At 35.2% G+C, this 16,984-nt stretch overlaps 1 protein-coding gene across 1 annotated transcript; it reads right to left on the bottom strand.

The window, feature by feature from the left end:
- Nucleotides 1–532: 532 nt before the first annotated feature.
- Nucleotides 533–2,603, bottom strand: LOC123886038. Its single transcript, XM_045935374.1, has 6 exons — nt 2,175–2,603; nt 1,864–1,949; nt 1,409–1,506; nt 1,172–1,315; nt 844–1,044; nt 533–726 (listed from the first exon to the last, which is right to left on the bottom strand). Exons 1-6 carry the CDS (start codon nt 2,601–2,603, stop codon nt 533–535), a joined length of 1,152 nt encoding a protein of 383 aa, XP_045791330.1.
- Nucleotides 2,604–16,984: the final 14,381 nt, after the last annotated feature.

Genomic DNA, 16,984 nt, shown 5'->3' with positions numbered 1-16,984 from the left:
TTCATCATAGAAACAACGGGGAAAGATAAATTCCCATAATCATCTGAGAAAAATAAATTCTCAGTCATAGTGGATAGTGGACTCATTAGCCAGGTGCCATAACACTTGGCACAACACTTGTCATCAAACATATTCAGGCGATCAAGAGATACTATCACTCACACTCCCCCTGAATTCATGCATACAAACATCAGATAGAGAAAGACTATTCACTACTTCCCCTCAACACATGCATATTACTCACACTCCCCCTCAATACGAGCATAGATCATCAGCACAGAAACAGTCACCAGATGTGAGAACATTTGTCCACACACTTGTCACACACACACTACTCCCCCTTTTTAGCCAAAATTTAGACAAACACCATGCATAGGAAAACATAGAGTAGCAGACAAGAGAATATCAGAGTGCACATATTACAGACCATAATGCACACACAGGTGCTAGAAATCCAGGGCCTTGCCCATAAAAGTAACAACAAAGAAACACCAAAAGTACATCAGGAAAAACATAAGAAAAACATCATAGATCATATAGAAGAACTTTCATCAGAGTCCTCCTTCAAATCCTCAGTGTCATCATCAGAGCCACTAGTTTCCACTCCTTCTTGTTCAGCAGGCTCACCCTCAGCAATCTCAGCAGCTTCCTCAGCCTTGAGAGCCTCAATTACACGATCTATTTTCAATTTTCTGGCCTTAAGTGCTCTGCTGGCCTCAGTCAAATCTGCAATCATCTGCTTCCTTGAAAGTACACCAGCCTGGACAGATGTGCCAACACCTGCTGCAACATTTGTCCCTTCAAGCAGCCTTTGCTCAATGGCCAACACCCCTTTCCTTTTACAGGGAACATCAGTGCTTCTCAGAATATCTGGGTGTTGCTCAAGGATGATATTACATAACAGAGTGGGAAGGGCTACTGGCTTCTCAACAGCATAGGTCATAGCATGACTTAAAGTCTCATGAAAGAAATAGGAGCCATAATCAAACTTTGCCTTAGTACCCACAGCATAGATGAATTTTCCCAATCCTCTGGCCACATCACCTGAATGGGTTGTAGGCACCCAATTGTGTGCAGCAATCCTATTCAAAACAGCATAAAATGGAGAGAGAGAGAGAGAGAGAGGTTGCAGCCAATTTAGCCTTGCTTGGCCATACCTTTATCCTGCCACCTGTGAGGACCTTGCAGACCTCATTGTCTGTGACTTTTAGAGCAGCCACCTCATCAGAACTTCTTTGCAAATGTTGGTTGATCACAGTTGGTGAGAATTTTACACATTTCCCACGAACAAAGACTTGCCTATATTCAGGACTTGCTGGATCATTACAGTTGTCTGCCACATTAATCAAAAATTCTTTGACAAGCCTGTCATAGCACTTGTCCAATCCACAAACAGTTTTCATCAAACCTGCATACTCAAGAGCTTCAACAACACTTTGGCATTCAAGGATATCATCTTTTAGATTCCTTTCCAGAGCCAACCTTCTATGATATACAAATTTCCATCTAGCAGACCCATTTTCCAGATGGAATGAAACATTATCCAAGGGAGCATAGGGAACAGATTGAGGAACTTTCTTTCTTCCTATACTCTTCCTAGATGTGCTACCAGATGCAGCAACATCTGTCTCTGGCTCAAAGTCAGAGTCACTGGTTGGTGGGGCTTTCCTTTTCTTAGTCTCAGTTCTAGGAACTGCCTTACTCACAGGTTTTGGAGGTCCATATAGGGGCTTTTTACCAGTATCTTTTCCAGCCCTAGATGGTTTGGGTGTTTGGACAGGTGTGTTAGCAGTTTTTACACCTTTACCAGCCCTACTTCTAGTCCTCCTAGCCACACTAGCCTCAGAATATGTAGGAATAGACTTATCACTAACAGTTGTTTCATTGACAATTATAACTTCAGGATTTTCATTAACAACCTTATCAGCAGCAGTCTCTTTATCAGCAGACTTAGGTTGGGGACTCTCATCAGACTCAGAATAGTCCACAATATTTTCCTGTGCCAAAGATGTGGTAACATCTGGCACAACATTTGGCGCAGCGCCATGTGTTGCAACACTTGGCGCAACATGAGTCTCAGGACCAGTTTTCTTGAGAGACCCATCAGCAACATCATTATTCGTCTCAGTAGAAGCACCAATATTAGCATCAACAGCAATAGGGGAGTTAGGAACACTTTTCCCCAAATTTCCAGATATAGCAGGGTCCTTTAAACCTAGGGTTTCAGCAGGATTTGGAACATCAAGGTTTTGATTAAGAGAATTCTTACCAGATGCGTCAGCATTCTCAACTGTAGGATCAGCGACAGGCGTTGCAGCACCACTCGATGGAAGTGGATCAACGTGAAGCTCAGACATTGTAAAAGTACTCCTCGATTCAAATTTTGATTTCTTGCTCTTCTTCTTCGCTTTCTTAATTGAAGCCGAGGGAGATGAAGAGTTGACGTTTACACGCGGTGTCTTCTCCTTCTTCGAAGCCTTCTTTACCTTTTTCGCAGGACTTAAAGGTGGTATACTTGAGAGTGGAATGGTGTTGATTACCATTTGTTGTAGCGATGGAACACCATCATTCTTCGTTGGTGAGGATTTTGTAGAATCAGACATGATTTTTGAATAAAGTTTTCTGAAGACAGTAGAGGTTAGAGCAGTGTTGATGAGGAAGTTGGAAAGAACTTGAATGTGAGAGAGATAGTGGATGAGTAGAAATGATTGTGGTTGATAGAGGTTGTGGGAAGTTGAATAAAAACTTCCTTGATTAGCGTGTAACTTTAAGTGAAGAGGCGGATGAGAGGTGGTTACACGCATTACATGCTGTAACTGCTATTTGTCTTCAAAAAGGCAAATTCCAAGTTTGCCTCTTAATTTTTCAAATTGATTCGCATCTAATGCTTTCGTAAAAATGTCTGCTAATTGTTCTTCAGATGAAATGTGTTCAAGTGTAACAATTTTTTCTTCCACAAGCTCTCTTATAAAATGATGTCGTATATCAATGTGCTTAGTCCTACTGTGCTGAATAGGATTTTTAGAAATATTTATAGCACTCAGATTATCACAGTAAAGTGTCATGACATCTTGCTCAATACTATACTCCTTCAACATTTGTCTCATCCATAATAATTGAGAGCAACTACTTCCAGCTGCTATATATTCTGCCTCAGCTGTGGATAGAGACACACTATTCTGTTTCTTACTAAACCAAGATACTAGATTGCTTCCCAAAAAGAAACATGCACCAGAGGTGCTTTTTCTATCATCAGCACTTCCTGCCCAATCTGCATCACAATAGCCAACTAAGGTAGAGTCATTACCATGAGAGTATAAAATTCCATAGCCACATGTTCCATTGACATATTTGAAGATTCTCTTTACTTGAGTCAGATGACTTATCTTGGGTTCAGATTGATATCTAGCACAAACACCTACTGCAAACATGATATCAGGTCTGCTAGCTGTGAGATATAGCAAGCTTCCAATCATACTTCTGTAGAGACTTTGATCCACATCAATCCCTTTCTCATCTTTGGTAAGCTTCAAATGTGTAGGTGCAGGTGTCCTTTTGTGACTACCACCTTCCATTCCAAACTTCTTCACAATGTTTCTTGCATATTTTTCCTAAGAGATAAATATGGTGTCTTCCATTTGTTTGACTTGAAGACCTAAAAAATAAGTTAGTTCTCCTACAAGGCTCATTTCAAATTCAGATTGCATTTGATGCACAAAATGTTCCACCATTTGTCGTGACATTCCACCAAATACAATATCATCCACATATATCTGAGCTATCATCAGCTTCCCTTTTTCTTCTCTTACAAACAAGGTTTTATCATTGCCACATTTCTTGTATCCAAGGCTGACAAGAAACTCAGTCAATCTTTCATACCATGCTCTAGGGGCTTGTTTTAATCCATAGAGAGCTTTCTTTAGTTTGTAGACATGGTTAGGAAAGCTTGGATCTACAAACCCTTTTGGTTGTTCAACATATACCTCTTCATTTAGATATCCATTTAGGAATGCACTCTTTACATCCATTTGATATAACTTGAATTTTAAGATGCATGCCACAGCCAAGAGCAATCTTATGGACTCCAAGCGAGCAACTTGAGCAAAAGTCTCATCAAAATCTACTCCTTCTATCTGGGTGTATCCTTGTGCTACAAGTCTGGCTTTATTTCTAGTAATATCACCATTTTCATCAGTTTTGTTCTTGTAGACCCACTTTGTACCAATAACATTTATACCATCTGGTCTAGGTACTAGATCACATACCTCACTTCTTTTGAACTGAGTTAGTTCCTCCTGCATAGCATTGATCCAGTATTCATCAGTCAAAGCTTCTTTAACATTCTTTGGTTCAATCTTGGATATGAAGCATGAGTTGGAGATTGCTTCTTTTGATCTTCTTGTTGCAATTCCTTGATTTGGATTTCCAATGACAAGTTCCAAAGGATGATTCTTCTGTGTTTTAGTAGATGGTCCCTTGTTTGGTCTAGGAACCTCTGTAGTAGATTCAGAATGTTGATCAGGTTCAGGTTCAGTTTGATCATCATCTAGTGTAGGGACAGGTGTGATGACATCTGTCTCTTCAGCTGAATCTGCACTTGTTGTATCACTATCATCAACAACAACATTGATTGATTCCATCATAGTTCTTGTTCTGGAGTTAAAAACTCTGTAGGCTCTGCTGTTGGTTGAGTAACCTAAAAATATCCCCTCATCACTTTTGGGATCCAATTTTCTCCTAGGTTCTCTATCTTTTCTTAATGTTACTCTATTGTGAATGTAACATGCTGTATTCATGGCTTCAGCCCAGAACTTGTAAGGAAGATTTTTGGCATGCAACATCACTCTAGCAGATTCTTGTAAAGTTCTGTTCTTCCTTTCAACCACACCATTTTGTTGAGGTGTAATTGGTGAAGAGAATTCATGAGCTATCCCTTCAGCAGCACAAAATTCAGCAAATTTAGAGTTTTCAAACTCCTTACCATGGTCACTTCTGATTCTTACAATACCACAATCTTTCTCTTTTTGAAGTTGTAGGCAAAGATTTTTGAATTCTTCAAAAGTCTCAGATTTTTCCCTAATGAAATTGACCCAAGTATATCTAGAAAAGTCATCAACAACAACAAAAACATATTTCTTACCTCCAAGACTCTCAACTTGTATGGGCCCCATCAGATCCATATGTGTAACTCAAGAACTCTAGAAGTGGACAAGTGTTGCAACTTCTGGTGCGACACTTTGGTTTGCTTCCCAATCTGACATTCACCACAGATGTTGTCTTCCTGTATCTGTAAACTTGGTAGTCCTCTGATAGCTTCTTCAGATATGACTCTCTTCATGCTCTTCAGGTTAAGGTGTCCTAATTTTTGATGCCACAGCTTAACCTCTTCATTTTTAGTTAAGAGACATGTAGATACATTAGCTTCTTCAAGAGGGATCCACAAGTAGCAGTTGTCCTTTGATCTAACACCCCTCATAAGGATGTCTCCTCCATTATTGCTGACAAGACATTCATTTTTTGTAAAGTTGACTTTCATGCCTTGATCACATAGTTGGCTTATACTGATTACATTGGCAGTCAGCCCTTTTACAAGGAGAACATTTTCAAGTTTTGGCAGACCATGGTCAATCAGTCTTCCAATACCTTTAATTTCCCCCTTTGCTCCATCTCCAAATGTCACAAAACTTGTGGCATAGGATTTTACCTCCTTTAAATACTTTTCAACACCAGTCATGTGTCTGGAACAACCACTATCAAAGTACCAATCTTCTTTTGATGAGGCTCTGAGAGACGTATGGGCAATCAAACTTTTCCCACTGCTTTCAGCTGTATACTCCTTGATATTGGTTGTATCATCCTTTTGCTTCCATTCCATCCTTGTTTTAGCAATGGATGGATCAGACTCTTGAGGAATTTCACTTGGATACCCATACAATTTGTAGCAGTAGGGCCTTATGTGCCCCTTTCTTCCACAGTGATGACATCTCCATGAGTGGTACCTGCTTCTGTGTCTAGGTATAAATCTAGGTCTCTGCCATCTTTGCTGATATGGTGCCACATGTGGTAACACTTGTCTCTGCTGTCTAGGAGTCAGGTGTGGCGACATCCTGTCATGCATTTTTGGAGAAGGTTGTTTACTTATCTCAGGCATGTATTTCCCTTCTTTGTTGTAATCCATAATCCTATTAACATTTTTATATTCATACCCAATGCCTGTTTTGGCTCTACTAGGAGTAGGCAATGTTTCTAGGATTTCATCTAGATCACTTCCTTTGAATAGCCTAAGAACATGCTTCTTTAAATTCTCAAGATGAGAGTTTAATTCAGTTACCTCTTCATTCAGATGGGCTATCTCAGTCAGTTGTTTGACCTTGTCTGCTTCTAAGTTGATGATAATCGCCTTCTGTTCCTCAATGATCTTTAAACTTTCTTCACATTTAGTACTAAACTCAGAGATTCTTGACAGATTGGCAGTTTTCTCAGTTTGCAACTTAGTAATTGTTTCTTTTTGCTCTTCAGAGACTCTGCAGACTTCTTCACTCTTCAGACACAGTTTTTTATATGATTCAGCAAGTTCATCAAAGGTCAGTTCTTCCTCACATGATTCAGTGTCAGATGTACATACACTTGTCAACGCATGTATAGCCTTTGCAGTATCAGCTTCTCCTTCAGAATCTTCATCTGACCAAGTTACAGTTAACCCCTTCTTCTGTTTCTTCAGGAAGGTTCCACATTCACTTCTAATGTGACCATACCCCTCACATTCATGACATTGAACACCTTTATTTTGAGCTGATTTCTCATCTGTTACAGGTTTTATGAGATTCCTGTAAGTGTTGCGACCAGTGTCAGCTGCACCTGTCTTTGAGCGTTTGTCCATTCTCTTTAGCACCTTATTAAATTGTTTTCCCAAAAGAACCATTGCATCAGAGATGCTATTTTCAGACTCTGTGTCACTCTGTTGATCTTCTTCCTCAGCATTTGAGACAAAAGCAATGCTTTTGTTTTTCTTATCCGTCTTTTCATTTGTAGCTACCTCATAGGTTTGTAATGAACCAACCAGTTCATCCAGCTTCATATCTGTGATATCATTTGCTTCTTCTATAGCTGTGACTTTCATGTCAAACTTCTTAGGTAAAGACCTAAGCATTTTCCTTACCAGCTTTTCTTCAGGTATCTTTTCACCCAAGGCATCAAATTGATTATCATAATCAAGTATGGTCATGTGAAAATCCTGAATAGTTTCATCATCATTCATTCTTAGATTCTCGAACTTAGTGGTTAGGAGTTGTAGCTTTGACAGCTTCACTTTAGAGGTACCTTCATGAACAGTCTCAAGAATTGTCCAAGCTTCCTTAGCAGAGACACACTTTTTGATGAGTCTGAATATGTGCTTGTCAACACCATTATATAGTGCATATAATGCTTTTGAGTTTGCAAGAGCAAGCTCATCCTCTTCTTTGGACCATTCTTCAGCAGATTTCAACTCAAGAGTAGGTTTACCATCTTTGTCCATCTTCACAGGTGGAGTCCACCCTCTCAGAACTGCATTCCATGTCTTGCTATCAATTTGTTTTAGGAAGGCCATCATGCGGGACTTCCAATAGTCATAGTTTGAAGCACCAACCAGAAGAGGTGGTCTGGTAACAAACCCTCCTTCTTTGTCCATCCTTGCCAGAAAAAGTTTCCCTGGAGCTCACCCTAAAATTCAGAACAGGGTGCCTGCTCTGATGCCAATTGAAATTCCTGGCACACAGTGGACAGGTGTTGATCAAGGTGTATCAACACTTGTCTGTTGTAGACAGATGTTGGTACCGGTGCGCCAACACTTGTCTATAAACAGAGCACTTAACATAAAACAATAAAAACAGTAAAGTAAATAACACACAAGAGTTGTTAACCCAGTTCAGCCTAAAGCCTACTCTGGGGGATACCAATCCAGGAATGAAGTCCACTATCAGCAGTATTACTTCGAAGCTAAACTCACCCGTTTACAACCTCTCACTTAATCACTACTCAATGACACTTCTACCTAGGAACTCCTAGATATGAGACCCCGTCCCAATTCCCACCTTAACAACACAGACAGCGTTGTTATAAACTTCAACGATTACAAGAGGTGGAGACACACTCCTATGAAACTAGGATTCACTCTTGCTTAAAAGCTTGCGAGCAAATCACACAACACAATAGAACAATCTTCGTACTTCAAAGCTTAGGAGAAGTTCACACTTACAACTCAATAAACTCAGGTCCTAAGCTTGCATCAATGAGACACAAGAAAGGCTCACAATTAACACTCTAAAATCCCTAAAAACACACGCTTTGTAAGACACGATTTTAGATGCTTGAAACCATATGCTTGCCTTCGTATTTATAGTAGTAGAACGACTTGAGCTTCAAGACAAAATTAGGGCTTCTAGAATTGCGGCAGCAGCTGATATATTTTTGAAAATAATAGTTCTATTTTTGAAACACGAAGATATATTTTCCAAAAATATAATTCCTTTAGAAAATATAACTAGGGTTTGGCTGCCTCCTGAAACACATTAAACACGTGCGCCTTCCTCTGTAAGAAACCTTGAAACAATTCTTCAATCAAATCTTCAAAAGATTGAGTAGAAATTAAAAACCCGCTAGCTGGCGCGCACAGATACACAGACAGGTGTTGTTCCAAAGTGTACCCGCATTTGTCACAACACTTGGGGTTAGCACATATGTCTCAACACTTGGCTAAAATATGTTTTTGCAAAATGTAGCCAACATACAAAAACCCAACAGACTATATGTATGTTAGTCTTACGCACTGCATCTAAAATCCTTTCCTGACATGCTTTTGTATACTCTTGACCATAAGCTAACACATTTGTTGACTACTTTCCTCATTTTGCAAAAAGTCCCGCACACCTATAGTAGATTGATTTGACCAAAGTTGTGATGGGTTGGCCGCTGATATCCTTAAACACTGAGTTCATTGCCTCAGCTAGATTACTTGTCTTGTGACCCCATCAGATACCTCCATCATATGCTTGCATCCATTTTTATTTCGGGAGATTATCAACTCACCTTAAAGTCGTTGGGCTTAACTCCGCAATTCTATCGCCTTGTTTTTTGCATTCCAAGCCTTTCGATATATGATTGTGTAGTTGAATCTTTCTCTTATGTGAGCAACTTAGCCTTGACCGTGATGGTCATGGAGCAGTGTATCGGACGACTTTTTAAATTCAATGTGTGCTTATGGTCAAGCTTCGACATCAGCTCTGGGTCAAGACGCCTTTCCAATTACACAAGTTATAAATTTTCTTGGAGTGGATGAGACATAAGAAATTAATCTAAAACAGGACAACGAGCATGTGGAATTATTTGGACGAGTACTTCGTCCTCATCATCGTCCCGGTTGGGGCACTGGTGGACACATATAGTTTTAGTGTTATTATCAGTACTATTGTAATAAAATATATTTTACAGTGTATATTATTTTAATTTTTATCATAATTATTTTGTTATTGATCCTATTAATTTTTTTTTTTTAAAAGTCATTTCTGACCAGAAAACGTAAAAAAAATAAAGTTGTCTCCAAACAACCATGCATGCAGAGACATGGAAAACGAAAAAGCATTCTGGTCAATGGCAGAAGTCTCAATTCCGCCATGTCTGTTGGATGGCGATGGTGTGGGTTCCTCCATTGATGTGGACCTACGTGCGTCAGTTTTTGTCCCAAAAGAGGGGTATTACGGAAAAGAAAAAAAATTAATGAGGGGTATTGTTGTAAGAAAAATTGGGGGGCCTTTAAAAAAAATCTAACTAAGTTGTGTAAAAAAAAGTGTACATAAGTTGGTAGCTACGAACACTATTTAAGGAGTCCAGATTATATTTAAATGTGTGATAAATTAGGATTAGATTACTTGGATTAACTTATTTTTGAGCTTATATAAACAACTTATGCAATATAAATTAGGTTTTATGCTATTTTATAAGTTCACACTAGTGAAAATTGTATTTTTATAAGTTATTATTTTATCATAAACTACCTTGACAAACTTATAATAATACATAAAAATTTGCATAAGTTGTTTGATAAGCTCAAAATTAAGCTAATCTAAACGAGCTCATGGTATAAAACTCACTTTGGTGGATTGATGGAAAAAATGATCTGAGATGGAGGTTAGGATCTGAGCGTGGAAATGGCTGATGATGCAAAATAAAGGGAGTATCTGCAAACATAGTTGTCAAACTCGCGGGTAGACTTGTAGACTCACGAGTTTACGAGTTTAGGAAGCAAAAACGAGTGAAATCAACATAAAATCATTTTTAGATAGACTTATATAGACTCAGATAGACTCGTACATACTCGTATAGACTCCTGAGTCTATGACGAATTTATAAGTTGTTGGATATTTGTGAGTTGGTCTCATTTTGCTAAAACAAATATACAAGCAAGATGTTGGATCAAATGTTTCAACATGAAGATACAAGCAAGATGTTGGACCAAATGTTTCAACATGAAGGTACGACAAGATGTTTGCTAAGAAATCTCGCGCATTTAATATTAGCATATGCTATATATGGAAATCCACATAGGAGCGCGTTTGATAAAGATTTGATCTGATCAGATGTCCTTAAAATAAGTCAGACTCAATGGAACAACTGTATGACTTGTTTTATCTTCTAAGTCCTTCAAACACTTTTGGAATGTTTTGATCTACCTTTTGATGATCATTGAAAATGGATCAGATTATCTTTATGAATGGAGGAGCGTGCTATCTATCTTGAAGAAAGTGGAGCGTGCTAGCTCACTATATATATGAGGACCAAGACCAAAATCAATGCAACGAATGGAAATACATTTGAGTTTTTACATATTTAGTCTAAGTGACTGTATTTGTTAATTGTGATTCTTTCTTGTGAATTCTATAACACAAGTTAAGAACTGAGTTTCTGTGTGTGTTTGTAAGGTTACTCCTAAGCTTTGAAGTACGGAGTTAACTGTGTGTGATTTACTCATAAGCTTTTAAGCAAGAGTAAAGTATTGTCTAGGTGATTGTCCCCACATTATATTCAACATTGTATAAACCACACTGTCTGTGTTGGTTGAGTGGAAGTGAGATGGGATCTCATGTCTAGGAGTTCCTAGATAGAAGTTGCATGAGTGGTGCCTAGGTTATAAGACGTAAACTGAGGGTTTGTTGATGTCTTGGTAACTATAACTATTAGTGGATTTCCTTCCTGAATTGGTATCCCCCAGAGTAGGCTGTTTTGTTGAACTGGGTTAACAATTTTCTGTGTTGTTTATTTACTTGTTGATTTTATTTATGTTTCGTGAGATGTTCCAACATTAAGAACAACATTATCCTTGAAGTAATTGTTGGAACATCTAATCAAACATCATTCCAGTGATACCAGAATTTCATAAGTCTATAATTTTATTTTATTTTTGATTTTTTTTTAACTTGATTTTTTTTAAAAGATCCTTAAACCCTTTTTATATTGCATATGAAGATACACATTTAGAATTTAAAACGTTAAAGAACTCTCACTCTCATAGTCTCCTTCTTCAACGATGATAATGTTCAAAGAATCTTCTCCTTCATTGACGACATGATGGCATTTGTCTCTTATTGTGTTCTCTAACATTTGCCATCCTTCATTGACGTTTTTTGGTGATGTTGGTGATGGTATTATTAGAGCTTTGAATGTTTGAAGTCATTTACAAGTTTATATATATAATGTGTCATATATGTTTCGTAAAAAAAAAAAAAGTGTCATATATGTGTCACTTACATTTTTTTTAGTCGTTTTTATTTTTCATAGACTCGTACAAGTTTACCAATTAAGTCTACAAGTCGAGTGTACGGACCCTTTATGAGTCGGAGTAGATTTGCAAGTTTGACAACCTTGCCTGCAAAAAATGCTTGATAATTTTAAAACCGCTATATAGTAAAAGGAAATTTACCAACTTGACTTGACTAGCATGGTCGAGGTGCTTTATTGATTTTGTTGAGGTTGTTCTCGACTGAGATTGAGGTGAGGAACTTGATTTAACAAGTGTTGTCATGTTGCAAGGTGAACACACAATTTTATAGAATTATATCATTGTATAAATGATACCTTTCATGTCCAACAAACTAGTTAAGAATTATATCCTCGTAGGCGTTAGCTTGACTATATGTTCATCAAATGTAGTTTTACTCGACATTTAAGTTCGTTAGTTGTAGTTTACCTAACAGATGGTTATAGTTGTTTTCCTAACGATGGTCAAGTGTAGTTTACTTGGCACTTATGTTCGTTTAAGCGTTGCTTATTTCAATTAGGCTTTTGAGCTCGTATGTTTATCAATTATTTTGTATACTTGACAAATGATTTTTCATCTTGTAGTGTCGAATTGAATGTCTTGCATGCTCGATGCTTTAAGCAATTTTCATGTTCGACGATTAGCCTCGTGAATGTAGTTTTTGTTTGTATGTTCGCAAATATATGCGCATTTTGTTTGTGACTACACTCTGCATTAGTGCTCGCTAAAACAATATGTCGTCGACAGGTGTTGTTCACCCTTTTGACGCTTTACTCGTAAAGTGTGGGGAACTTTATCGAGTGACCATAGTTGGACTCTGAACGGGGAACGGTGGAAGGATCACAATTAAGGATCTCTGCCACATAGCGTGAACCTCCCATCGCGAGCTGGGCGTTCTGTCTAATTGTACTATGACGATGGAGCTCGATAGAGTGTTCCATGTCAGCGTATATTCAACTCGAAGAGAGTTTGAGTCTTGCCTTTATAAACTTTAAGATTCGTCTCCGTACCTAAGCACTCATCCGTTGTAAGGACGTTTCTCCTCGTCGACATGAGTTCGACACAACCTGCGTTAAGTTATATAGATGACAATATGATGAATATTTAATCAACGTGTGTGTGTGTATATATATAATGTAACTAAGCTTTTTATGCGTTCCAAGTGTGGCGTATTGTTTCCCCAATTAGAGAGTCTCGAGGTGGTATACTTTGTTTTCAGTTTTTTAGGAAGCGTAAACCATATATGTTGTGGGATGAAGGTTTTTACCTATTTTTAGTTATACTCAATGGTGGAACTGGTCATAATAAGTTATCTTCCCTGATGAGGTGTAAACCATATCCACTGTGGGATGATAGTTTTACTTGTGCTTTTGTTGGCGAGCATCCTCCCAATCAAACGTATGAGCTCGGGGGAAAATTTGTTTACCAAATTCACAATAATTGTGAAATAGTTTTGTTTTGTCATTTTAAATTGTAATCGACTCCCATTTTGGTGGAGTACATGGCCTATATGTCTTCGCATGAAAGTCTTGAGGAGTGATTGTGTTCACAATCCCCTACACCGAAATAAAATACACAAACTTGTTAATATTTTTTTATAGAGGATGAAGTTTAAATAATTTAACTAATGTTTCACTAAAAGAAATATGACACCTATTTTGAGACAATTTATTTTATTAAAACGGCACTTATTTTGAGATAAAACAAATATAATTTTTTTAAAATGTTAATATGTGTCGTTAATATACATATTAAGGAACTTAATATAAAAACATTTTTCTTAAAAATTGTACATACAATTTTTTAATTATTTACTGCAATACAAAATTTTTACTTATGAATTATTTAACATTTATTTTAAGAGTACATATTTGTAGTATCTTTTTTTTTTATGCAAACTATAAGTATAATTATACTATAATTAAAAAAAGGCCTATAAAATATCTAATCTAATCTATATAAGAAAGTTGATTGTTCTGAAAAACTTTTGATTGTCCTTACTTAAGATGTTGCCATGTGTCCAAAGTAAGAGCAATTGGTGTCCAAAAATTTGATAACTAAACTAAAAGTATACAACTAACAAAGTCATCTAAGCCATATGGTATTTTGTGAGTGAAAAGAAAATGTATCATTGAGATTGAACCAAGTCATCTAAGCCAACCACATGAAAAAACCCTTCAAGTTACAAATGAACCATATGACAGTGACATCATTGGTTTTGACTCTTTTTCCTTCTTCCAATTTTGATTCCCAATGTATGACACCAAATTTCAAATTCAATTTTTTTTCACTCTCTTTACTTATTCAAAATTCTATTATATATTCTACACAAATTTTCATTTCATTTCATTTCCTCTTTCCTCACATCTTCTTACTTTGTTTCCATTCTTTCTTTCTCTACTCATGTTTAACTACATTTTTTTTCTAATAGGTTAATTATGTTGTGTTTTGCGAGTAAACAGTCACTTTGGTCCCTGAAAGTGTCACTCGCTGTCAATTTAGTCCTTGAATTAAGGAAAACTAAAAAAAACTCCTTGAATGCTAAATCCGTTAGTCAGTTAGGTCCAAAATGTTAAACATCTGTTAAATGTGATGATGTGGCTTCATGAGTACAATATTTTAATAATTTGTTGATTTTTTAATGTCCATTTGGCTTTTATTTTAATTAACAAAAAACATAATAAAACACAACAAACTAAAATAAATTAAATTCTTCAAAAAAAAAAACTAAAATAAATTCATACCCACATTAGAACTCATCACCATTATATGCTTGTTAGATATGATTTTCGATCCATTATATGTGATGATGGTGCAAAATCTTTATCTTGACCCAATTACATTTTCACACATAGTGAAGTAAATAATTGGGAGTAATGAGCTCTTTTTTGCATTATTTTGAAGTTTTGAAGTAATGAAACTGTATGCTGGATTCAGTTGATTCTATCTCTAACCTCTTTCCTCTTCAACATATCTGGAAAAATATACACCTCACCAACATCTAACAGCAAGCATGAACAAAGAAACAATAAATTGTCAAGATCCTTATTAGAAAAGAAATCAGATTCCAGAACAAGAAAGTAGAAACCAGATCTAGAAAGAATCGAATCATTTTCATTCCTTTCCTACAAACCCAGAATTTTTGTACAGTAAACATAGACATTCATGAGTCCTACATTATTGATGCTAAAGCCAAAATCGTTTTTTTTTTTTTTTTTTTTTTCTTTTTACATATTGTTGATAAACCCAAAAATTCAAAATAAAAAGAACAAGGTGAAAACACTAGATCTGGGGTTTTTTTTTTTAAAAAAAAATCTCTCGTTTTCTCCTGAATTTTTTTATGATGTTGATTTTGAGAAATATGATTTTGTATTTGGTTTTGTTCTTATGGAAGAGGTGGTGAAATATTGTTATGGGTTTGGTTTTGTTATATACTTTTGTGTTGTTGGGTAAGGATATCTTTTATGATGAATTTTAGTGATAATTTTTTTTTTTAACAGTAATTTTAGTGATAAATTCTGATTATTGTTGGATATGAATTTCTTTTAATTTATTATGTTTTTATTATGTTATTGTTTTTCTTTTTTGGTAAAGTAAAAAAAAATGTTTTTCTTTTTTGGTGAAAATTATGTTTATGTTTTTAAATTAATGTTAAATAAAATAAAAGTCAAATGGACATTAAAAAATCAATAAATTAATAAAATATTTTAGTTGTAATGCCACATCACCACATTTAACAGATATTTAATTTTTTGGACCTAACTGACTAACGAAATTAACATTCAAGGAGTTTTTTTAGTTTTTCCTTAATTCAGGGACTAAATTGACAGCGAGTGACACTTTCAGGGACCAAAGTGACTGTTTACTCTGTATTTTGCAGAAAAATTTAATTTAATTTTTTTATCTAACAAACAACAACAACATGAAGAACTTCATCACAGACAAATTACATCAAGATCACGCGGTTAGCAAAAAAACTTTCATAATTTTTTTTCAAATTACATGTAAAATATTTTTTTATTTACAAATATAGTCAGTAAAAAAACCGGTATGTAAAATATTTTTTAAAAATTGGTCATTCTTACTAATGTAAATTTTACTAATATAAATTTTAACTATCATATATGGGACAAATTATCATCGATAAAAATTTTAAAATAATTATCATTACGTGAGACAAGTTCTTACTAATAAAAATTTCAAAAAAACTATTTTACACGGGGTAAATTTTAATTGATATATAAATTTTAACTACTAGACAAATTATCACCGATAAAAATTTCAAAATAATTATCATACATGAGACAAGTTCTAACTAATAAAAATTTCAAAAAAAAAAAAAACTATTTTACATGGGGTAAATTCTAACTGATATATAAATTTTAACTATCATATACTAGATAAATTATAACCGATAAAAACTTCAAAATAATTATCATATGTGACACAAGTTCTTACTAATAATTTTTTTAAAAAAAAAAAACTATTTTACACGAGTTAAATTCCAACTGATTTATAAATTTTAACTATCATATACTTGATAAATTATCACCGATAAAAAATTCAAAATAATTATCATATGTGACACAAGTTCTTACTAATAAAAAAAACTATTTTACACAAGGTAAATTCTAATTGATATATAAATTTTAACTATCATATACTGGATAAATTATCACCCGATAAAAAATACAAAATAATTATCATATGTGAGACAAGTTTTTATTAATAAAAATTTTAAAAAAAAATATTTTACACGGAATAAATTATAACTGGTATATAAATATGTTCTATGTAACTGTTTCTTTCAATTTAAATATTTATAACTGCAACTAATTTTGAATACCAAGTTATAACTTAAAAAAATATCGTTGTAACGTTACGAACCGTCTATTACTAGTTATAAAAAAAAAAGGCTTATAAACAATTATGAATTTTGTCCAATTTTCCACGTTTGTGCCATTCTGCCTCACATCACAATGTCACATGACATTGGACCAAACCAAAAAAACAAACACCCAAATTTTTGCGTGGAATTTCCACTTTTCTTTTTCATTTATTATAATAATACCACCTTTCTCATAAAAAAATGTTTTTTAAATAGAAAAATATAAAAAAAAAAGTTCTTTTTGGATTGCACACAGTTTTTAAAACATGGTTATTAGTGATTAAATACTAACTAGTGTCTAAAAA

Source organism: Trifolium pratense, linkage group LG5 (genome assembly GCF_020283565.1).
Source record: "Trifolium pratense cultivar HEN17-A07 linkage group LG5, ARS_RC_1.1, whole genome shotgun sequence".
Lineage (NCBI taxonomy): Eukaryota > Viridiplantae > Streptophyta > Magnoliopsida > Fabales > Fabaceae > Trifolium > Trifolium pratense.
This window is presented reverse-complemented; position numbering and strand designations above follow the sequence as displayed.